The 24,421-nt window shown below is 41.4% G+C and overlaps 1 protein-coding gene across 4 annotated transcripts in view; it reads right to left on the minus strand.

Annotated features, from left to right (window-relative positions):
* Positions 1–24,421, minus strand: part of LOC133491942 (roundabout homolog 1-like) — a 61,734-nt gene that overhangs the window by 8,186 nt on the left and 29,127 nt on the right. For 2 of the 4 annotated variants that reach the window (XM_061803700.1, XM_061803699.1), the window contains exons 3-16: positions 12,559–12,716; positions 9,753–9,873; positions 8,601–8,739; positions 8,391–8,518; positions 7,304–7,428; positions 7,064–7,229; positions 4,589–4,794; positions 4,426–4,507; positions 3,995–4,163; positions 3,719–3,885; positions 3,297–3,418; positions 2,047–2,281; positions 1,592–1,713; positions 1,256–1,427 (exon numbers count right to left, since the gene is read on the minus strand). In XM_061803700.1, coding sequence (XP_061659684.1) covers positions 1,256–1,427; positions 1,592–1,713; positions 2,047–2,281; positions 3,297–3,418; positions 3,719–3,885; positions 3,995–4,163; positions 4,426–4,507; positions 4,589–4,794; positions 7,064–7,229; positions 7,304–7,428; positions 8,391–8,518; positions 8,601–8,739; positions 9,753–9,873; positions 12,559–12,716 — 2,112 coding nt within the window. Of the gene's footprint in view, positions 1–1,255; positions 1,428–1,591; positions 1,714–2,046; positions 2,282–3,296; positions 3,419–3,718; positions 3,886–3,994; positions 4,164–4,425; positions 4,508–4,588; positions 4,795–7,063; positions 7,230–7,303; positions 7,429–8,390; positions 8,519–8,600; positions 8,740–9,752; positions 9,874–12,558; positions 12,717–13,008; positions 13,109–13,492; positions 13,751–24,421 lie in introns of those variants that run through there. The other 2 variants (XM_061803702.1, XM_061803701.1) reach the window with 2 other exon arrangements.

A 24,421-nucleotide genomic window follows, 5' to 3' on the forward strand; every position in this document is an offset into this window, starting at 1 on the left:
CCAAAAATATTTTCAAAAAGTCAAGACAGCGCATTATATTTAGGTATAGATTAAAATTAAAAAGAAAAGTACATTGTATAGTTGTAAATGCAGTTTGCCATTTTACGATTGTTAGCGTAGCATATTTGTTGCTACTCCGCCAAACATCAGAAACGGCTGCCCGTGAGTTAGTTTTAACTTAAACTAAGATATAAAATGTCGACTACAAGGGTTAGTTATGCAGCCTCCTGAGGATGTGAGCAACCCCTGAAGGAGCGCGACTGTTCAAAACAACGAGAGCTCAAACAATGTCGAAACGGAATGAGCACATTTAAAAAAAAACAGAGGGCACACACAATTAAAATACTCACTTTTTTTAATCTGCCCATTACACTCGTATCTCCGTAGATTGAGCTCTCGTTGGTTTGATAGCGACCTGACGCCGTAGAAGAGCTGCTGCAGATTGTAGCCAAATGGAGAGCAAGAGGCTGCACCGTAAGTGCTGTGACGCTTCGGCCACAAAGCGCTAACAGTAATGAGGAATAAAGGGAACCAAAACTCTTGGGATTCACAAAGTATTTCCTCACAAACACCATGGATGGCACTGAAGATGCCTTGCTGGGATCACTGCTCATGATGGAATGCAGGAGGCACCAGAACTGGACCAAGTCATCAATGATGTTTTCCACAGCGATGCAGCAAAGGTAGCTACTGTGGATCTTTTTCAGATTGGAGATGAGTCAGATGCTTCTTTTGAAGCCAACCTCAGCCCCAACATCAGGACCCGTTTTATTCTGGGTACTCGTTCTTCACTTGAAGATAAACAGTGCTAAATTATTCAAAACTGTAATATGTGTTATCAACAATATTGATATCCCATGATTGAGAATATATTTTAGTTACAGTAGTTGAGGAATTCTGATCTGACAATTACAGGGACCAGGACAAGCGTGTCTTGCAGCCTTTCCAAGATGTATACTGTATTACGGCCACATATTATTCATGATTGTGATACAGACAATTCTTTGAAAAACAATACAAGTACAAACAATAAAAGTACAAAGAAGTCCAGATCATTCCTAATATTTTGAGCATACAGATAGCAGCAAATTGGCCATGCGCATTGTAATCGGTTGAAGGGTTTTCCTGATTTTTAGGTCAAGTTTGGGGGTGCGCATTATTCTTAGGACGCATTAAACATGAGAAATTACCGATATAGTGTCTAATCACAGTTTGTCTGTAGGACAAACTTAGGATAGAAAATTAGGACCCTTACCAAACTGAAAGAACACTGTTTTGCTCTTGACCCCAGGTCCGGCACCATTGCTTGCCGCGACCTCTACACCGTAGCGAATCCTCGGCGTCAGACCGGCAACAAGCAGCGAGAAGGTGTAGCCGTCGACTGACTGGTTGATGTGGTAGCGACTCTCATTACCCAGACACCAGATCTGTCAGGGGGAGAAGGTGAGGAAAAGACGATGACAGCGATTGCCTTAGGGACGCGTCCGACAGCACCGAGTGGCATCAGTGGGACCTCAAAGCCAGAGTTTAGACTTGAAATGGAATGTAAGTGTGACACCGGGGAGCGAAAGGCTGGGTATCCTTTTCATACCTTGTAATCCTGAATGACTCCTGCCTCCTCCGGGACTGGAGGCGGTTTCCACGATATGAGGACTGCAGTGCCATTGGTATCAACTTTTGTGATTGTAACGTCCCGGGGAGCTTGTTTTGGTGCTGCAGCCATGGGACAGATAGAGATACAGTATGTAAACATACATTATTCAAATAAATGCCATTCACGGTTCAAGATAATACACATTTTATCCTCACATATTCCCAAATTAAAGGCGCCACTTCAAAATCATCATCATATTTGCTAAGGTAGAAATGTTTATGCACCGTTTGAGTTAATACCAAAAGTTGCAAGTTCACCTAATGAAGTGTCTCTGTATACAGAGCAAGTTCTAATTGTGTCGTAGGTATCCAGTCCACAAATAAAAGATCGATCCGCTACGATAACAAGACAGCTAAGGGGAGAGACCTTCGCTACAGAATGAGAAAACGCACCTTCTTCCAACGTTCTGATCACCTTCACTTCACTGTCGGCTCCCTGGAACTCGTCAAAAAAGGGACGCACTTTGAACTCATAAATGGCACCTCTCCTGAGCTGACCGATCACCACTCCGTCCTTATGTGGAGCGCGTACGTCCAGCGCACTCCACTGACCCTCAGGTTGTCCGTGTTCAGCCGAGGGCCTGTACAACAACTTGTAGCCTTGGATGTACAGCGAGTGCTTTTCAACCTGGTGCAGAGAAAGAAAAAAGAAAAAAGTCCGTCAATTCTATTTCACAGCGAACAGACTGCAAATAATACACCTATCAATCCAAATTAATTAAAAGGATCTATGAAAGGGCAATTATTTTTTTAATGAACCTCATGTATTGGATCTCCCGAGACTGTCAAGGTAAGGCCCAAACACTATTCATTTGTTGCTTTTAAGGAGAGTAAAATATGGACAAGCACACGCACAGATGAATTTGCAAGTCTAATTAATTCTCGTTTCTGGCAATAGAGCTTTGTGGGTTTGTGTTGAACTCACCTTTTTGTATTTTGCTGAAAGAATAGTCTACTCAAATGAACAGGAGTAAAATACAGAAAGCAATCACTATTTGGTCAGGAACAGGCCTTGAAAATTTTGAGACAGCTCAACAGTTTCTCAAGGATGGCTTAAAATAAGGAATAACCTTACAAAGAATGCCTTTGAGTATATTTATATTTACATAGTGACCAATAGTGTTTTTAAATGAAATACTGTGTTATACTATAAACCATAGAGACAGACATGTATGGTGATAGAAAATTGGGATGTTGACTGAAGAATTTCAAGATAAATATAAATGATCCTGAATTATTCACAAAATTAATATTCGTCACCATTGTTGCTTTTTCTTTTGGCCGTCACATATTTTCCTCATTGCTTCATTCATGTGTCGTTGAACTGCAAGATGCCTTTCATTGATTCGATTTACTACTTATTACCTGATGTTCTTTTTAGCTGTCTTTGCAACAGAAAGGTTTTTCTTATTCTGCCCAGTGATGTTTTTTTTCCTCTCTCCTATTCGATTTTTGTCATTTTGGAGAAGCTAATTCACACTGAATGACGCTCAAAAATGAGGACCTGATCAAAAAGTAACCCTAGCAACGGAAGACAACACTGAACACATTGTAGGTCAAAGAATAGCCAAAGAAGCTTTCTTTGCTACCCTTCTGTACATCTTCATTCTCAAACAGTGTGAAAATACGTCAGTTCAACTCACCATCCAGTTAAGACGGACCGCGGAGGGCGACACAACCGTGGGTGTGTTTAGGTGGATCACCACATCGCCCAACTCCCTTTGGATGTGATGAGGATCTGTTCCCTCAGCTGTAAAACTGATGTCTTTTGGTACAAATGAGACAAAACACTGGAGTTATGTTCAGATGTGAACTCAAATTGTAGAGTCTGAAAATGGAAGCGGAATGGTCAAACTGGCTGAATTTTATATCAGTTCCAAATCGTATACTTGAAGGTCCTCAATACTCATTTTCTGCTCATGTTAATATAATAGAAATTAAATTTACTGAGACATTGAGTAAAATGTTACAAGAGCTCTGTGTACCAAATTAATATGTGGCAATCGGTTCGCCCCTCACATTCCTTGGGAGAGGCTTGAAATAAGTAAATATTGATCCAACTGACCGAGTGTTCGGATGGAATCTGAGATGGGGCTCGGGTCACTGAGGCCATAAGCGTTGACTGCCCTGATCAGAAAAAGGTAAACGGTGCCCGGCTTCAGGTTCCCCACAACAAAGGTCTGCATCTTCACATGTTCGGCCAGGGTCACCCATCTGCTGCCTAAATTATAACTATAGAAGAAGTGGTAAGGACAAATTGTATAGCATAAAAAAAACATGTTTATAGTGTATGGAGAATGCAAGGACCTAGCCAACATGGGGCATAATCTACACATCTCACCTGAATGCCTCTATGAGATATGAGGTGGGTGTTGCCCCCCCACTGGGGCTGGTTTTCCATGAGAGAGTGACCGAAGTGGGGCTAACGTCAGTTATTTCGGGTTTAGTTGGAGCCCCGGGTAACAGGTCGGGGCCTGAAGGTCGGCTGGTCTGGACCACGACCCCCAACTCTGACGAACACAAAATGCAGAAAACCTCATTAAAAATTGAGTTTTTCATTTAAATGCATTTGATTGCCCAGAACATCACACCCCCCCCACACCCCCCCAAAATTTATTGTTTTCTCACGTGTCCAAATGAAATCCTCCCAGAACCGTTATGGCTTTTTCATTCTTTAACGAAAGGGTACCAGCTGTTTTAGATATGTCTGTGTATAGATAAATTCCCCAACTAAATGGTAACTAAAACGGCCCTTATGCAACCTTTCCATACCCTCCACTTGTAGATGTGCTGACCAGGAGGCCTCTCCATTGGGATTGGAAGCCACACAAGTATAGAAGCCTGTATCTCCGAGCTGTGTAAATACAATAGTCACCAAAAAAAATATCGGTTATCTCGGCTAAGTCAGCATATGATACGCAACTCGATGCCTTGCCTTCGTGTAGCGAATCTCAAGGGAGCCGCTTTCTGCTATGGACAAGCGTGTGTCCGCTGGTGACAACGCCGCACCATCTTTCTTCCAGTGGACCGAAGGAGGTGGCACGCCGGCCGTATGGCAACTCAACACCACGGTGCTGTCCACGGGAACAGTCTGATTGACCGGGCCCTGTCTAATTACAGGGGGAGGCGGTTCTGAGCCGGCTAGGAAAAAAAAATAATTAAGAAAAGCAAGCAAGGACATGAATGCTTATTCAAAGAATTCTGCACATTTAATAGTGAGGAAAGGTTTTCCACTTTTTCCACACAACAGCCACTCTTAATAGCCATTGTTGACACAACAAAAGGCACTCAATTAGTTGATGCTAGTTAATTCATTTTGAAGAACAATATTTTAATATTAATATTTTATTTTGTTGCAACGCGATACACACGCACACACTGAAGGACAATCAAATTTTGAACTTGAACACCTCAATTTTGTTGAACTGTGTGTTGTGTATACCCCTTGTGGGTATCTTTTTGTTTGTTTGTTTGTTTTTACAACAGCCTCAAGAATATCGGTGCTGATGACAATCAGTGACGTATTTGGGGCACTTTGCTCCTCTCCGACTATTCCATCGATCACCTCCGTTCGCGACGAGATCTTGTGTGTTTTTAGTTCCGAGTGATTCTGGGGCAGGTGAGTTCACTGTTTTCTGTTTTAATGTTTACCTGCTTACAGTAAGTTACGTTTGAGGGTTTTTTTTTCCTCCAGTTTGTGTAGTTTCGGCTTGCATTTTTGTATTTTGATTAGTTATAAGACCATCCATCTATTTTAGGTTATATCATTGAATATTTATCTAGATTACACCAATTTTTTGTCTTTTTTTTTGTCCTACCTTTTTTTGATTTTTCCATCTAGGTTTGTATTGGCGGTCATCTTGCTCGTTGATTTAATAAACTGCTTTTGTGCCAGAGTTGAGGTCCACTTGAACACTTGAAATCGGAATAATATTCCTTTTTTCTCTTAAAAAAGTAACCACTTAAAAAAATATGTATTGATTACATCAAATGGCTGAATTTTTAGACATAAAAGATGAAAGTCTTTGGATAATAGTTGTAAAACAGGGAAATGCCAATAAAATTAGAATCCAATGTATGCTGAGAGTTTAAAAAAAAAGAGATATGAAAAATATTTAGAGGAAGCAAAAGAACAATAGAGAGATCTGCAACTCGTGGAGGAAAAAATAAATCAACTTATCCCCTCCAGCAGAGCAACTAATCATTCATTCGACAGTGGGTAGTGATAGTGGAGGCTTCAAGCGCGTTACAAAGATAACGCAGTCCTCTTCACTCCCTGTCTTACATTTTAAAGCCCGGCACAATAGGACAGGGGTTCTAAATAAATAAGACTAACCAAAATAAGTTGATGGAAACATGCCTTCAAAATTGCCAGAGGTAATATCGACCGGTTATTTCCATACAAATGTGGCCATCCAAATCAGGATGAAAGATATCTAGCGGGATGGAGAGACAGTAAAGTCCTAATAGATCACAGCAAAATGGGGTGGGAATTTATTTATTTATTTTTTTTTTTTATTCCCATTACCTCTACTAGCTTTCACGGTGTAGATGCCTCATTTTCTTTTTAAAACCACTGCATCAGTGCTATGAGGAGTGAAAGATGCATTCTATCTCCAAAGTAGCAGTAAATATCAAGAAAACCCCGAGGCAGTCTCTCTCATTAATTTAAAATATATACAAACGTAGAGAGTCATGCACACGTGAGCACATGGGTCATTTAATTGGGAGCCTGTAGATATTGCTGGTGGTGTGTAATCACTTGGGCAATACATTTAAATTGCTTTTTTTCCCCCCTTAGCTCTCTCAAAGATTTTTTTCTTGTATGGAATTATGTGTCGTAGCAATAGTAGTACTATTAGGAGTAGTACGGCATTGCAGTAATTTAATAAATTTGAAATATCAACACATCTTTCCAGAGAAATGTAAATTAGATCAGGATGTACTTTGGTGTGTTGCGTCATCTTAATCATTAAAATGAGGCACTTTTGGCTTAATTCAAAACTGTAATCACTTCGGGACAATGTGTAGGTAGCAGTAAATGTCAGGTGACAAATGTTTAAGCTTTGCAGTTTGACCTTGGCAAAGATTATTATCCTAATTTCAAAGAGACTATTTCTTTGTATCCTTTTTTCAAATGTCGTTTTATTTTAAACTATTTTAGCGGTAGTAAGTCATAGTGGTATTTACGGGGGGTCGCAAATATGCGGCTGTCTATTGAAATGTAAGTCATAAAGTGTCACGCCCATAAAGAGAGGCGTACTGACTGTTTTGACGGTAAGACCACTTTTGATCCTTACATAGAGAATGCATTCAACAGTAAGAAGTGCAGCAGCAGGGCGGATTGCTATGGTGAAAAACCATGAAAACTGGAGAGCTCGTGACTATGACATCATCTTTCCTCACTCACAGTCAGTAACCTCCAACAATGCTTTGGTAATAACGCTGCCGGCGATGCTGAGAGCCTGGCAGCTGTACAAGCCGCCATCGGAACGTTGAACATCGGTGATGGTCAAACTGCCCAGCTGGGAGACAGACACTCGGCTGAAGGGCTGGGGTGCTGAGAACAAGAGACTCTGCACGGAGAGTTAGAATACACGCATGAGACGTATTTATGTTGGTCGACAGAAAAGGTGAAGGTCATTCTCACCTCACTGCCCTCCCTCTGCCAGAAGATAGCAGGCTGCGGGTTGCCAGTGGCCTCACACTGGAAAGTGACGGTCCTGCCGATTGGTGCCACCTGGTTCCTGGGCCGTAAGACAAATGCAGGCGGCACTGCAGATAAGGAAGCGTCACAATTACAACAAACAGCTCAAAACATACAGTGTTCACAAAACTTACACATGCTCAAACATCAAAACAGTAATTATCTACCTTTTTTGGGGGGGCAGAGCTAAACCACAACATACGGTATATAAGGATGACAGACAGCTGCTGGCTGATGGCGGGTGAGAGATGGATGACAAACTTACCGGTGTTGACTATATGGGAGGAAAACAAAAGGAAAAAAAGAGCAATGTGATGACGATTGGAGGTGCAAAACGTCATGTGACGTTCTAACGCGTTACAAATCATCCAAGTACTGTCCATGTGTTAAATTGGGAAGCACAATGCCACTTGAAGAAAACCTGTAATTTAGGTGAAATAAAATGAGAGAGTGCACAACAATGCCGAGGGATTTATTTAGCTAAGCAGAGGGTTGGAGGGATTTTGCATCAGGATACCTACACTTGTCACTCAACATATATATTAGTGGACCCCCACTAATTGAGGGGGGAGCCATCGGACCAGGCCACGAATTGTAATAAAATGATTAACAATGGAGTGGAAAAAAAAGGCCTTTGCTTTCTGTTTTTGCAACCTAAAAATCAGGGATAAGCAGGGATAAACTGCCAGCAAAACTACATTTTAAAAAACTGAATGAGAAAAGAAAAGGAGTAAAAAAAAAAAAAGAAAAGAAAATCCATGGGTGCTGAACTTTGATTATGCAGGGGTCAACTGTACGATGTTTTTTCAGTGACGCAAGGATTTTCACATTGCGATTAAAATGTATTTGATTATGGTAGCAAGTGGATGGATAATCCACGTTTGTAACCTGAGAAAACAGGATTAGTCAGTTCACTCTAGCCCATACACGTTTCTTGTCAATTGTCAACTATTTGTAGTCTAAAAAATGCTGCAACATCAGAATGCTACTGTAGAATCTAAAATACTGGGTCGGAAATAGATGGACTGACCGTGAACAGTAAGCGTGGCAGATGTTTCCGATTTGCCAACCATGTTCTCCACCACACATGTATAGGAACCCTCATCTGAAGACGTCACTTGACGAACAATCAAAGTGTGGTCTTCTAGAATTTCATATCTGCAAGAATCGAGAACGTAGAGGCATCACGTGATGGAAAGGAGAGCTCGGACAGTGGTACCGCTACCTTCATGTATTTTACCTGCCCTTCGGCAGCTCAGAATCCTCTTTCCTCCAGCGAACAGTGGGAACAGGATCACCTTGAACCGCACAGTGGAACTCGGCACTCCCGTCTGCCAATACCACCGCGCTGCTGGGCCGCTTGAGGAAGGTGGGGCGCTCTAGTTGGCAGCAGGCCACCAAACAGTTCAGTTTAATATCAGTGAAATTAAAACGGAAACATGTTCCTCGGTTGCTACCACACTAAAGTCATCTAAGGATGCCCGTCTGGATGTTGCTTGGTGCACTGGGGCGCCTTCCTCAGATCATAGCATTGTCCAAAATATCCGAATGAATTACTGTCAATCAAGTCATCCTACCCATGTCCGAGTCAGACATTATTAGCCGTGTCTCAAAATAGATCAAGTAAGAATACAATGACGCCACTGAGACCCAAAAATACATCGTTGTGAAATTTGGAGAGTATTGGGATTGGAATTATTTTTAAAGTGTCTTTTTATTACTCACTTCCATGTTGCATTGAGCTGGTAAAAGACCTCGATAGCAAAATTATACAGAGCCCTAAATTGGTGATTTCTTATTAAAGCTTCATTTTCAGTTTCATTATGCTATAGAATTTACGTTGCTTTGTATACAACTGTTGATAATCTTCACATTCACACACAATTTATTACTGTCTTTTTAAGAGTCTAGTAATTATCATCGGTCTACCTCAAAGGTCACAAGTGCTGTGCAGCATTCTCAACTACAATGACCTTTGACTGCTTTTTGAAAGCTTATCCGCACAGCCTTGAAAGGCTTCATGCGGCTTTCGCCTGAAGATTCCACAGCAAAAACCAAGGTCATCTCACCGTGATAATGATAAGAGCGCAATTCCGATGGGAAATGTTGGAAAATAGAAGCAGGGGATTTGGGAATTATGGCTGAAGGCTAAACTTTTAGCCGCGGAAGGTAACAAGATGATGATCTTTGAGGCTGAGGTGGTTGCTGCCTGGTTTTTGTTTTACATGCATTGCTATTGCTGTGTACATTTTTAGCTTTGGGAACAGTGCATAATCAATATAACTAGTAACTTCTTATGGCACAGATTTAAAACAGCAACTGAGAGGATATTTAAATGGACTGATGCATGGTAGCAATGGGGGAAATAGGTTTTAAAAGTGCTCTTTTTTACCAAGCACGGTGAGTTCAGCGATTTCACTCTCACGCTCCCCGACCATGTTGGTTCCAACACAAATGTATTTTCCTGCGTCGCTCTTCCTGCTGTTGGTGATCATCAGCTTGCCACTGCGGATCTAAACAAAAGCACAACCAATATTGACACAGCTGTGTTTGCGCAAACACTTAGTAGCATCAGTCCATGCATCATTTGTTAGTCATTTAGTGTGAATAATTTTCCCAGAAATGGAGCCCTTTGTAGTAAAAACGTATTGCATAGCATGGCAATGTATATTCTTGGTCCGTGTGAGATGCACATCATTTTGCGCCTGCGGCTACAAAACATTTACTTGCATATTCATGTTAACAAACACGATAATTAACTTTATTATATGATCATTTACCTGTGTACAACTGTTTGCATCATGTGCATGTGCTCTGCCTTCAGTCTTTACAAAAGGTCAACAGCTATAGAATTACATAATTCATAACGCTGAACAAAGATCCACTGTCTCTTTGTAGAGAGCTCCCTCTGATGTTCTGTCGGCCTACTTTACTTTTAACAAACTTTGAAACTTTTCTCATAGCAGGGCACACGCACACACCTCGTGGTGTTTCCATCCGTTGAATATACTATCCAACCCTGCAACCCCACAGGGCACAGAAGCTGCCTTTATGCTACTTTGAATGTCAGCCTTTGCACAGAAGATAATACCACAACAGCAGTCTTTTACTGCAACATCAACAACCCTCTCTACAAAAATGAGCACTTTGGCTTTTATAATAATGGGTTTTTTTTTCAATTCAAGGACAATCTCTCAGCTTCTGTTAATACTTAGAGGAGGTCAGGTGTTCAAAGGTCAAAGCTGCCTGCAGTCTATACCGGCGAGGGTATTCGGCACCATGTCGAATAGCACCTAGTGACCGCTCAACAGCATATAGGAAGAATTCCTCATGAAATCGATGCTGCAGGGATATATCCAAGTTATACCAGAAAGACCTCCTCAGCCACAACTACAATAATTTTTCACAAAATTATCTGCCAGTGATGCGGTTCTCGCATTTCAAACGTAATAAACTCTGCATGTTTGTAGGCATTATGTGCATCTCCAGTAATTGTAAAGGGTGAACTATGAGAACCGGTATGCAGCGGATTAGTCAAAGATGTTTGCTCTCTTGGAATAAGATACTGTGGCTAAAAAGATTATTACGCAGGTATTTGTGGGAACTAGGATTGCTGAGTCCACAATGTTCAGATGTATGAACCCATTTTCAAATTAGGCGCAGTCCAATGACATCAGTGAACTGGTAAAACCATCTTCGACCAACTTTGGTGGTTTGTTGTACCACTGTACTTTGCAGCTGATTAAAGAGTCAACTTTTTCCACCTCCTGGATTGACCATTTCCCATTTTTAGCTGCAATTTTAGTGCAAGAAAAGTGGTTTGTTGAGCCTTCATCTGCAACCCCATAAACCTCGAAATCCAGTCCTGTCCTTTACAAATAAGTTGTGTAGCTACAAACACACTGTAATACCTTGATAGTGAACATTCAGAAACAACTTATTGTCAACCGCGCAAGTAAGGCCCAACACTAATTAAAAAGATCTGTAAATCACAGTTTTGCGTTTGAGAACCCTGTAAATGTGTTGTAAATACAGTAAATAATGTATCGCTTTTGTTACAAAAATCCTTTTAACACCCACAACGCAGGGGGGGATAAATCACTTTTGGTGGACTCCTCTATTTTCTTTGAAAAGTAAACGAAGTCTTTTAGGTGAACTCTTGTGGCAAAGTCACATTTCCATAGTTAGGGAGGACAAAGACAGCCGCGCAAGGAGTACAAAGCAAAAGAAGCCTTTGTATTTGTCTCACAGGAGCCTCTGCATGGTTCTGATCCCTGCCTCTCCTGAAATCATAGCTAGCTGCTCTGTCCATCACAACCCCCCAGAGAGACGCTACCTGTCACTATGCACTAACTGAGCTTTCAAATATGCAACACATCAGCACACACCACCTTGCCAACAGGTTAAATTAAATGCAGGATTGGCCCACCTTCTGGTGCACAGAACACAACGTGCTAGAATACACTGTATTTACGCGCAATGTGCAAAGTCAAAATCTTCTTCTTCTTCTGTTCCTTTCGGCTTGTCCCGTTAGGGGTCGCCACAGCGTGTCATCTTTTGCTATCTTAGCCTATCTCCTGCATCTTCCTCTCTAACCCCAACTGCCCTCATGTCTTCCCTCACCACATCCATAAACCTTCTCTTTGGTCTTCCTCTCGCTCTTTTGCCTGGGAGCTCCATCCTCAGCATCCTTCTACCAATATACTCACCCTGTCGCCTCTGAACATGTCCAAACCATCGAAGTCTCCTCTCTCGAATCTTGTCTCCAAAACATCCAACATTGGCTGTCCCTCTAAAGAGCTCATTTCTAATCCTATCCAACCTGGTCACTCCGAGCGAGAACCTCAACATCTTCATTTCTCCCACCTCCAGTTCTGCTTCCTGTTGTTTCTTCAGTGACACCGTCTCTTATCCGAACATCATGGCCGGCCTCACCCCTGTTTTGTAAACTTTGCCCTTCATCCTAGCAGAGACTCTTCTGTCACATAACACACCAGACACCTTTCACCAGCTGTTCCAACCTGCTTGGACCCGTTTCTTCACTTCCTTACCACACTCACCATTGCTCTGGTTTGTTGACCGTAAATATTTGAAGTCGTCCACCCTCGCTATCTCTTCTCCCTGTAGCCTCACTCTTCCCCCTCCACTTTTCTCATTCACGCACATATATTCTGTTTTACAAAGTCAAAGTACCATACCGTAATCCGTTCTTCTCTGTCGTCTAAGTTCAAACCATTTTTTCTCCACGAGATTGTGGGCTCAGGATGTCCACGCGGTGGCTGGCACTCCAGCACTGCAGGCTCGCCCACTGCAACCATGACGTCCACCGGGTTCTGTCTGAAGTCATCACGTAAAACTGCAAAAAAAAAAAAAATAATAATAATAATAATCACAATCATAACAAATAAAAGCACCTGTGTATTGTATTTATTGCTTCAAAGATGGGGTGACTGAAATATGCTTAATATTCAACTAACATACACTACTGTGAAAATAATAACAGCAAACAAACAAAATAACAGAACACCGAAACTATCCAGATGCCAGCTCCTATATATCTCTAAAAGTAATACACAGATGAAGGACTACAATCCTACAGTGTATGGCAGAAGCTCCCGTAGGTCCACAAACATTAAACAAATGGTTACCCAACATGGCAGAGAAATTGCTTCAGAACAATACCAATCGGTGAGCTTGAGACAGTTCGCTTGCTAGCAGCGCCAAGTCCAAATGATCACATTTCAACCACAAACAGCCTGGACACAGGAAACGTGCTTGCAGCCAGAAGCTCAACTAGAGACAAAGGAAACTTGTCCAAAGTTGTCCAACAAACGACTGTGATTTGTGGTCGTCATTGGCAGCTCATTCTCAAGCACAATGTACAACACATGTCACAAATCTTACCAAAATACAATCAGCTAAAAGTAAGACATTTGCTGAGTTGAGACAAATGTGCGAGGTGAACTTTAAAAGGGAATCTTAATGTGAAAGGCTCCATATTTGACTTGATTCTTGATACTGATGAGGTGAAGCGTATATGTTAATGCCAGCGCCTGCTTGAGTGACTGAGCTAAAGCATGCACCGTCTTAAATTACACGGGTGGGAAAAAAGACTGAGTTGAGCCGACATACCATCACAGAAACAGCACAAGAGCGGCGGAGTTCTGTTAAGGTGAAAAGACAGAAAACAATAGGGAAAGGCTTAATCACTCCCAGATGGATGCGAGCACCTTCATCCGTGGATTTATTTGTCCATCACGCTGGACTAATGGGGCAGAGATGACTGATGAAGCCCTGGCTATATGGGAGCACAAATTGGGATGGCCTCACAATTGGAACTATTTTGACCTCAGCATTCTTAAGGGATAAATTCTGCTGCTGCGATCCACAGCGCAGCCTTCTGACAGACTGTCTAGTACAGTTGACTGAGTGCTGATTGGAAACAGCTGCCCGAACAGCCCCTTTCCCATCTCCACCAATAGCGCCGTGTCACATGATAAAAAGCATTCCTCGTGGGACACAAAAAAACATGCTTGAGATTACTTCAGACAGGAAGAAAGTGAGACAATCGCAATAGTGCGTACTGCAGTGTGCATCGGTATATGTGTTTGCTGGTTGATTGGGTGATATCTCCTGATGCTCATAGAAATTGGGTTAAACATCTGAAAGATGTGACTAAGCCAAAGATCTATTTTTGGTTTGTAGTGAACTGACTGATGCTAATCTGCACCCGTCCACACTACGGCTCTGCTGACCTTACACCATTTTGCCTGCACACGTGAAAGATGTCTTGTAGTTTGAAGCCTAAAGTCTGGACGTTGTCTGAAAATTGTGGCTCTTGGCCCAACTTAGTTGCCGAATTGTGGGCGGAGAAAATTGCTGTGTGTAGATCGGCAGCACTGTGACATCACAGTGGGCCAAAACTAGAACAGCTTGCTCACAGACGCATTTCTCAAAACGGGCAGTTAAGAAAAGACGCGCTTCATGGGTGGGCAGATGCTCCGCAGACCAAACCATCAGTACAAGCAATTCAAAAGTCAATTTCCATACATAAAGTCATATGTCCCTGTCTTAATGGAAGCCTCTAAAAATGGTGAAACTTCACAGGAAACCATCGCGACCCCCAGGTACATGCAACTTAATCTAGGAATGAGATAAAGGCAATCTGATTGGATATTTATGAATCACAATGACATCACGGTTTAGCGATTGGTTCATGAGGTATACGTTGAGACTAAGATAAGTGCGGCACATTAAAATAATAGCAAACTTGCGGAGACCAACGTGAGAGCCATTAAGTACTTTGCTCTTAGAATAAATTTTAATGTTAAGTAATGGGTTGCTATCAAGCGCAAATAAAATAAGGGAGAAAATAGAGGTTTTATTAGTCAATAAAGCTGGTGTCGATGCTTGTTCTTTAAAAAAAAAAAACGTTAAGTCTGTCTTTTCAATACGCAGTGATGTTTGTAAACATGTCTCCGCAGACAAGACAAATGAAGTATTTGATGTGGACTACATCTGATATTTACTGCTGTAGCTTGTGAAAATGAGAGCATGCTGACAATGAATAAGCGGACAGAGGAGAATGCCACAAATAGCACCAAGCTCGAAATTCTTTGATGTAATAATTACGATTGTCTCTAGTTTATACTCCACTCGAAGCATTTTTACCCAATCGCTTTGGACTTTTCACAGATGCTTTGTTATTCTTCAGCAGCCCGTCACTGCGCCAATCCAGTTTGCCTGTTTAGTTGGAGCTTTGCACCCCTCACTTTCTGCATCTGATCCCCTGCAGATGTGAATCTCATGGCCCACTTCAAAGCAAAGGCCCTTGGCCTCTCTTGGCTGGATCTGACAGCGTCTGACTTGTTAGTCCTCCAGAGCCTGAGCCTACTGCGGGAGAGTGCCAGTAATCCTCTCGGCAACTGGACCAAAGAGCAACGCAATCATATCCAGGGATGGACAGTGCCCACAAACACACACACGCACACAACAAGCTTATCACCTGACATCACTGCATGAGCTTGTCAGAGGAAGCGTTGGTCACCACAACCAAAACTACCCTGGTAATTGCAAATGCGCGCTGTATTCAGAAACAATACCTCACAGTTTTCTCTCTTTTGTCAGGATCTTAGACAAAGAAGCGTGATCAAGTTTAACAAAGCAAAAATCAATTGCTTGTTTGTCCACTTGTTTGTTCGTTATCGCCCTACCTTCTGTGCATAGAGAATTTTGACAGGCTTTTAGAGTCTCAAAAATGGTTGTGTTCCAATAAAGCATTTGGATAGCTCCACTATAGTTTTGTTTTGTGTTTGTTTGTTTGTTTGTTTGTTTTTTACACATTAAGTGTTATTCCCCTACATGTTCGCCACCCCTCCAAAATGTACCGTGGAAATTAACGTGTTCGTTTCGCTTAACCAAATAACATCTAACAAATGCCATCCCACATTTTTGCTGTGGTCATAATGAGAACTAATTCCTTTTTGCGTTTATTGACCCATTTATAACTTTTTACAAAAGTCTGGAGCGTGATTACCAGTAGTCAAAAAGAAGTAACACATATACATATGAGCAACTTCAAGGAGAGTTGTAACTCTCACTCAGAAGCGTGTTAATTAGAACTGATATCAAAGCACATAACCAACATTTGTAATTGAGCGTATTCTGTATTTTGCAACCTGCCATTCACAACAGAAATATTTGAACACAGGTTTGTGTTTATCCCTGCAACAACAATCACTCGAAAGGCAAAGACCAAAAATAGCTTTGGGCGGTGCGTGTACAAAAAAAAGACACTGGCACTTTTGTTCTTCACGTATTATTAAATTTAGAATCTTGGAATGCTGGAAACAATAGCAACCACAAATGAGGAAAGGCGTATTCAAATAAATGCTTTTCGCAAGCAAATTTTTAACTACTGTACTGGTTTATCATCAAGACAGAAGATCCAACTATAAGGCGCTCAAATGTGAGATTCTTGAATCATGATGTGTTCTGAACAGACCAAGGGCTGAAAAACTAGGTCAAAGTCAAAAGATTTTCTGTGTCACAGCTCAGCTAATAGAATTATGAATCTGAAAATATTGTACTGGATTACACATAAATAATAGAGTTTTGTTTTTTTACATGGATTGATCCCAAATATATGTTTCAAAGAATAACAAGTATTAGGTGTTATTCTTTGCTATGCTGTTTTAATGCTTGTTTTTATTTCTCATAAAGATATTTCAGCTCACAGATACAAACCTGTGTTCAGTAAAACATCCCAGAATAGTGAATAGTGAAAAGACAATCAATATTTTGACGCAATAATGAATGTTTCCAGCGTTATGCAGTTTGTGCAGTCCCGGCAGACAAAATCCTGGAATTTATTCTGAAAATGTATTTCCTGACCTTCTACCCTCACCTCAGTGTATGAGCGTCACCCCCCACCTGCCCCCCAACCAGCTCCTCCCCTTCTCCGCTGCCTTGTTCCTGTGGCAAAGCCGTCCAGAGGGACGGAAAGCTGCAGGAGAAACAGCTGCTCTGCAAACAATTCAATGTGTGCAGTCCGTGTGTACTGTCGGTGGTCAGGCAGGCTTGGGGCAGAGACACACACACGTACACGCATGCACACATGCACGTGCATGCACACACGCACACACACTGTTCCTGTATGTCTATATAGCTCCCCTGATCTGATTTCTTAGTCAGGTATAACTTTCAATTCTTGACAGAATTTTTCTTTGTCTCCTATTCTGTTCTGAGGGAAACATTTTATTGACTCAACATGTAAAAATCCCATGTGACGACATTCGACAGGTACAGAGTTTCTAATCAGGTAAAATGAATATTGATTTTCAATTGTCCGATCCGAATTGAATATGATGGAGACTAATCGCTACGTATTCTAACCAATCCAAACAGATGCATTTACATTTCTATGTTATACCACAAAAACCAAATCAGATACAAGTGATAAAAAAAACCACTGTAAATCAAACAATTTCCTTGCCAAAGTCAATATATATATGATGAAGGTTACACAATTGTCTGTACATTTGAAATATTCCAAAAATAGGAACGATCGGGTAGAATAGACTTGACCAACCTAAGAAATAGCAAAGCTCTTTCAGACATTTCACTGTTGAATCCATTGGCTTACCGAATGTTTCAAATATTTAAAATGACATTCAAATAGTTGATTTTGGTGAGGCCAGGCAAAGATTCGTGTTTCCTTTATAAGTCGTACAGTATGTGTGTCTCGAGGAAGCCTGAGTGGATTCAACAAATTTCATGTGCCATCGTTATGAGATGGCAAAGGCTACTGTATCATCATTTGTATGTGTGGGAGCTTTGCTTTTGATTGGATTTACTTGGTTGCACTTGATAAGCTGCTATTTGCTTTTGTGTGTGTGTGTGTGTGTGTGTGTGTGTGTGTGTGTGTGTGTGTGTGTGTGTGTGTGTGTGTGTGTGTGTGTGTGTGTGTGTTCTCCCACTACCACTTATGTGGTTGTACAGCTCAGCCAATCCTGTTTATATATACTCTATATGCAAAACATATTACTGGACAGTCGGCAGACATTAACAGGCAGTTCACAGGATTATAGTACAGTAATTAAAACAGTGAAATCTTATCCTTCTATAAGACAGAAAACAGGTGAGGGTGAGAGTGACTAAGAATGTAGAGAGGGCAGAAGCAGCCAGACGGAGATATGAAGCAGATTAGCAGAATTAGTGAAGTGGTTGTAAAAACTGGGTGAAACAGAGGTTGAACAGCTCTGATAATGTTAAGAAAGTTGTCAATCACACAAATACGTTGTACATGGTTGAGTTTCCCAGTTTCGCTCAAATGATTTATGCAAACAAGGAGTACAGAAAGAGAAAGAAAAAGTTGTGCTCTGTAAATTGTTGCCATGTTATGACAGTGATGAAACTAACAACTTGGCTATTCTTGAATTTGCTCAAATCTCTGTGAAGTATAGCACTTTTTTAAAAAAATCTAAATTCAGAATTTATGCGCTCCATGTACTGGAGTACGGGCAAGTGAAATGAGCAACTCATTTGATTAACGATGCATGTTTAACACATTTTACACATCCAAGTTTACAATAGAATGGAGTGAACATGCCCACCATTTTTTTTTTTATTTGAATCACGAGATGATATACAGGTAGGTAGAACTAACACAAACATTGAATGTTAAAAATATCTCTCTTGTTTGAATTGAATGCAATATGTGAGAGTGGTATGCCAATAGCTGCCCCCACCTCTCAGGAGACACCCTAAAAGGATATCGCAGACATCTGGCCTTCTAGCCCAAATAATGCATTTCATTATTGTACATAAGGCCTGTTCTTGGTGTGACATTTTATCAGAATCCTAAATTAATTGTTGGAATTTGAGGCAGTAGAATAATACAGGAAACACGTCAGTGAGAACTCGAATAATAACGTGGCCAAAACCAAATCAAGTCTATTGTGAGTGGTGGAGAGAGATAAATGTAGCTCTTTCTCTGTGCAGCGTAAAAACACATATTGTCAACCTTTAACCCTCTCATTAGTGTTATCCTGCCAATGCAGGGTAAATTGTCATGAATAAATCCACTTGGAAACAAGGACTTCGACATAGTCGCATTACCATTTCAATAAGCGTGACACACTGGGACTGTTTGAGTAATTGCAAACATTAGTAAGTGCATAAAATATGTAAGAGAAGTGGGCTTCTGTGTCAATTCAAAAAGAGAGAAAAACATTTTTAGATTTTACAGCTGGTAGAGAGAACGAAAATGAATCCGCCTTCCGCGAGACAGACTTGTCTTTGTTTGGGTAAAACAAAAGATGAGCACGCAGCAGTCAGACCTTGAGACAAATGTATTCAGGCATACAACCCCTACACAACCTTTGAGCGCTGTGACCTGAGTGGAGGTGTTTGGGAAAAATGTCCTTGGGCTATAGAAAGTTCTAAGAGTATCTTCCTGAAACTGTACGCAAAGTCTGTTGTTCGCCATCATCATTAGAAGCGTTGCCACAAATGTAACGTGTACGCTTTAAACAAGTGCTATGAAATGAATGTAATTCCGACCTGGCCCGTGTTCGTGAAGAAGTCAAAGAGAGTCTATATCGGAATAATAAAAGAGAAAAGTCGATGAGGGAGTGCACCTGCAGGTCACAAAAAGAGGCGGTGGCGGAGAGGAGGATAAGTATGAGTAGGTGGAGGAGGGCGATGTGTTCTACCATGTAAGCCAGACAAAGACATACTGTACAAGCACAAAGGAGGCAAACAAAGAGTACAGAAAAATGTAACCCAGAACTCTTTTTTTTGTTCCTCACCATGAATAGTTTTGTTCACTTTTACTGTGGCATTCAATTTATCAAGTTTCCATTCAGATTATGAAAATGTTATGATGTCAAAAAAAAAAAAAAGGTATGATGTTAGATTTGCATAGTGATGATCGCAGTGATGATGACTTCATGTGCCACATTGCAAGTAGCGGCAAGACCAGGGTTTTCTTTTGCAAATTTGACGGTGACAACGAAACGTAACTCAAGGAAACACGGTTTACTTGTGTGCTACTAAAAACATCATTTTTGTAATGCACGGTTCTGTGTTGGCAAGCAGAAGAGCAAAGATGAAGATGATCATGTTTTCCCAGTGTACAGTTGAAACCAGCAAAGATGCAATAGTTGCACAGGCCAAATTCACCACATACATCCTGATCAAGGCGGTTTCAAATGTGCTTTTGGATTTAAATGGAAAAAAAAATGAGCAGAGCACCGTTAACAAAGAAGCCTTTTTGTTTGTGTTCTACGGGAAGGTGGTTGTTTGTTGTCCCATAAAAGATGCTCTCATGCAAACAAATCACACATAGAACAGACATTCACAGGTACATCTGCATTGTAATGTACCCTCAAGTGACCTAGTCTTTCCCACTGTCATCAATCTGAGAGACAATTTAAGACCTAAGAGACAAAGGGAGTCCCGGCAGGTATATAATAGTCTTCATGAAGAACTGATACAAAGGAACATCATACAAAACATACAGGACACAAGCACATACACTAGGACATAACTAATAATGAAGTATTTAATCATATCATATTGTTCAGGACAGCAAGTGACACTTCACAACATAAACGGCATTAGTCGACCATGTAAAAGTGCTGAAAGTGCCTGTGCAGATAACAGAAGTGCATGACGGGAGGACATTTAGTGAGGCGGAAACCATCTCGTACGTTATTTTCTCATAGCTGATGGGCATGTAAAGAGGATGCAGAGCACATACCAAACGGTTGAATGATGACTTCTCTCGAGTTACTCGGTGCATGGATGTGTGGACGGTATTAATGTCTTCCATTATGCGCACAGTGATGTAATAAGTGTTCGAAGCGGATATCTTTTTGTTCATTCAATGATAAAGACATCGGGGGGATCTCTGAAAGCAACTTCAGAAAAAAAAAAAAACTTCGTGCATGAGGATTATTTTGCTGTAACCTTTGAACGTCACCAACAGGCTGTTTGATTTAGGGAACGAAATTGTGTTTAATGGCAAGCTTGTTTGGTTTGGACTGGCTGTGCAAAGCGAAGAAAGACCGGCGAGAGAAATCAACAAGGGGTGAAAAGAGAAACTTTAATGATCTCTCTGGGGAGATCGAGTCGTCAGCAGGCACAGCCAAAGGTGCTCGATAAAAACGGAAGCGATGCGAGCCATTGCGGCGAGCAGACTCAATTAAAACAACTTGAAATAATTGGAATAATTCAACGTATACAATTTTGTGTATTAGACGAGTTGTCAAATAGATAACAAGGCAGATGGGAGCTCTTTCGAGGTACAACACACGTCTCCTGTGAGATTGTTGGCTCATCAAACATTGAAAGTCGCAGATGGGAAAGAAGATAGTACCAACAGCTTGAGTACAGGAGGCAGACCTGGAACCGAGGCGCCGCTCAGCCCCATTAATTGGAAAGAAATGGGAGGCCTCTGAATAAACACATGCCACAAGAGGGAGCCTGGCTCATTTTTAACTCCCTCCGCACTTTATCTACTGAGCAGTTCCACAAAGATAACTTCGAGACATGCGCTCTCCACACCACCCTCCATCTTTCGCTGTGTGCCCTTCCGTTGCTGTGATGGCAAACCCCATCTCAGGACTACCAAATGTGACAACATGCTGTGATCCCTCAACTCTAAGCCCGCCACTCTTCACCTCTGCCTCTTTTATATTCGCCTCACTCACTCTCCTGGATTTTTTTTTTTTTCATCCTCTCCCTAATTATCTCACAGGGCTGCAGCGGTAGACCCGACCATCCCCCACAACGTTGCAAACCCGCAAACGGAGAGACCCTGATGAATAATTTCACGTTTCTCTTGCCTCCTTTTCTACATGTTCTCAAATTGATTATTGTACAGAAAGCCCGCTGGGTAATTTGTCTTTCTGACGAACATCGTCAATGTGTAGGTGCGGGGGGGTGGGAGAGACAGAATGCTCAAAGTGATATGCAAAAGCAAGTGTAAAAATATGTGATTATACCAAAAATGGTTGGTTGGATTGGAAGATTTGTGGCTGGTTTTGCTTTTGATTGGTGATTCTGTTTGATGTTGTGGTCTGAGGCGCATGTACTTGTGGAGTGCAGACATTTGTTGAGTGGTATGCAAATAAAAGAAGATCCGTAGAGAAAGGTTGACTCAAGAGCAGGCGTTGGTATGCATAGGAAGGCCCTGACAAAGTAAAGCTATTCCAGCAATGCACAGCACCATTTCTGGCTCTCGAGGTTTATAACTACCCCATAAGGCTATCAAGAAGTTCCCATTCAAACAGACATGACTAGGATCAAGGCGGTATGCAGGTCAGGCAGGGAGGAGGGGAGCCAGTTGACGTTGCACAGTTGGAAGTCATCGGACCGGGTTTTGTTATTGATATGAGAATGGGATGATAGTGAGGCGTCAGGGACCACACCCAGAATCTTAACGTGAAGGGGAGGGGAAAAACAGGAGTGACCTGCTGGGATGGAAAACCTGTTGACGTTGGATCATGTCAATTTCGTACCAAAGAGGAGAATTTCTGTTTTGTCACTCTTTAATTTCATGAAGTTAGAGGCCAACCAGGAGTTCACATCAGATAAGCAAGAGGTGAGAAAGGAGGGTGGAAGTGAGACGCTGGCTTTGCAGGAGAAGAAAGCGAAGTGTCATCCGCAAACAAATTGAATAGAATATTCTTGAATACTATGGTACTTTTATTTTGTATCCAAGGGCCAAAACTTGGAAATTTCCCTGGAGCTCTGTGATGGCTTATTGGACAGTCACACTCAAATATTCACAACATTTTTTTTTTCAAAATGCTTCTGATGAATGCGAAGAGTGACACTCAGTGCGGTTCACTTGACAAGGAAAATACTCAATAAATAAGATGCTCAATTCCAGGAAAGGCAAGCGGATGACGTTCGTTCGGACCATTTTCAACTGTACGAAAAATGAGTGATTGCACCAAATTTGGAACATTTCTCCTGCAAAAAATGTCAAAAACCCCAAATTGTACGGAAACTATTGACATCTAATAGCATTTTGAGCTGTGTGAATACTTTGTCTCAATATTTGATATGATAACCATAAATATACAACTGCGCAATGCGGCTTCATACATTCATCTGTCAGCGTTTGTCCTCCATATAAATATGACTTACTGGATGATGTCAGCCTCCCACCCTGGCAATCGAAACCCAACGATGACAAGAGCAGCGGGAATCTTTTGGGCGCCACAGGAAAGAGAGCGCCTTATCATTAGCAGAAAATATTTGCTGAATAAGCTGTGCTGAAATATAAGTATTTATCCCGAAACAGTCCACTGGTGACTCGCCTGACTAAATAAGAGCAGTCCAAGATGAGGTCAATCACCAACTATTTTGGTTTCGGTACATGCAAAACCAAGAATTTGTGTTGCACTTCAAGTAATCGGATGCTAAAAAGTTCCACATTTGCAATTCTGGTACAAGCTCCACAATCCAGCTTTGAACGTGTCAGCTAAGGGCCCCCCCGTGCCTCCCCGTCCCCACTCTCGATCTCCACCCCCATCTCCTGTATGCACAACTGTACACCCTCATCACTTTCCATTCTCCTTCGTGCTCCCCTGTCTTCAAACTTCAGTCTCAGTGCGCTCTCATCTTCTTTGTTTCCTCCAAGCTATCTCAAAGCTTTGCACCTTCTGTATTCTGCTCTCTCCTTCTTTAAGCTTGCTTTAAAAATTCTTTCAGCATCACTCGATTTCCCTTACTGGTGTGTGTGTGCGTTTGGGGGGGAGGTGCTTTTTTCCCTATTTTACCGATCCTGTTGTGGATTCTCTTGCCACCCCCCCCCCCCCAAGAAAATAATAATAATAATAATAATGGAATCCATGTCAGCAGAATACCAGAGTGGACCACAAAACTGCACTGTGGCTTTATGTCTGTCTTTCTCCGACTGGGTGTCTGCTCCAGAGACACAAAGAATTAAATGGAAGCAAATTGAAGTACCCTCTGTATGTGTTTTACAGTAAAAATGGATCTAAACACTGGAGGCTGCATTAACACAAACTCAGTCCAATTTCAAGTGCATGAAATTTAAGAGGGGAGTTTATTTGGTGAAGGCTCAGTGTTTGGACTGAGATTTAGTTTGTTTGGGTTTCACATGTCCTTAACACACAATACGAGACGATATGTGTATTATGTTCCACATTGAAGCATCTGGGAACCATCCTTACTGGCTACTCCATTAATCTAAAGTATAGCTCATGAAATCTAACTCAAGAGCTACCATACATAAAAATCTGCCATTTTCAAAGACAATAATTGTCAGCTTTGAGCAACTATCAGATAAAGAAGAAACAGTATAGAGTTTGCATGAATTACAGTGTGATACTACAACAAAATGGATTCTTGTTCTAGAAATATTAATAATTATATATTTGGTATCGTCTTTAACTGCAAACTCCTCGTGAATCGCGTTGTGTACACTTGTGATCCAGTGATTGCCCATTTTAGAAACAACAAGCCATCCACTCTCTGTTAAGTATTTGTGAAAAAATTGAGGAAAAGGAAAGGAAAAGGTGT

This window comes from Syngnathoides biaculeatus, chromosome 18, assembly GCF_019802595.1.
Source record: "Syngnathoides biaculeatus isolate LvHL_M chromosome 18, ASM1980259v1, whole genome shotgun sequence".
In the NCBI taxonomy this organism is placed as follows: Eukaryota; Metazoa; Chordata; class Actinopteri; order Syngnathiformes; family Syngnathidae; genus Syngnathoides; species Syngnathoides biaculeatus.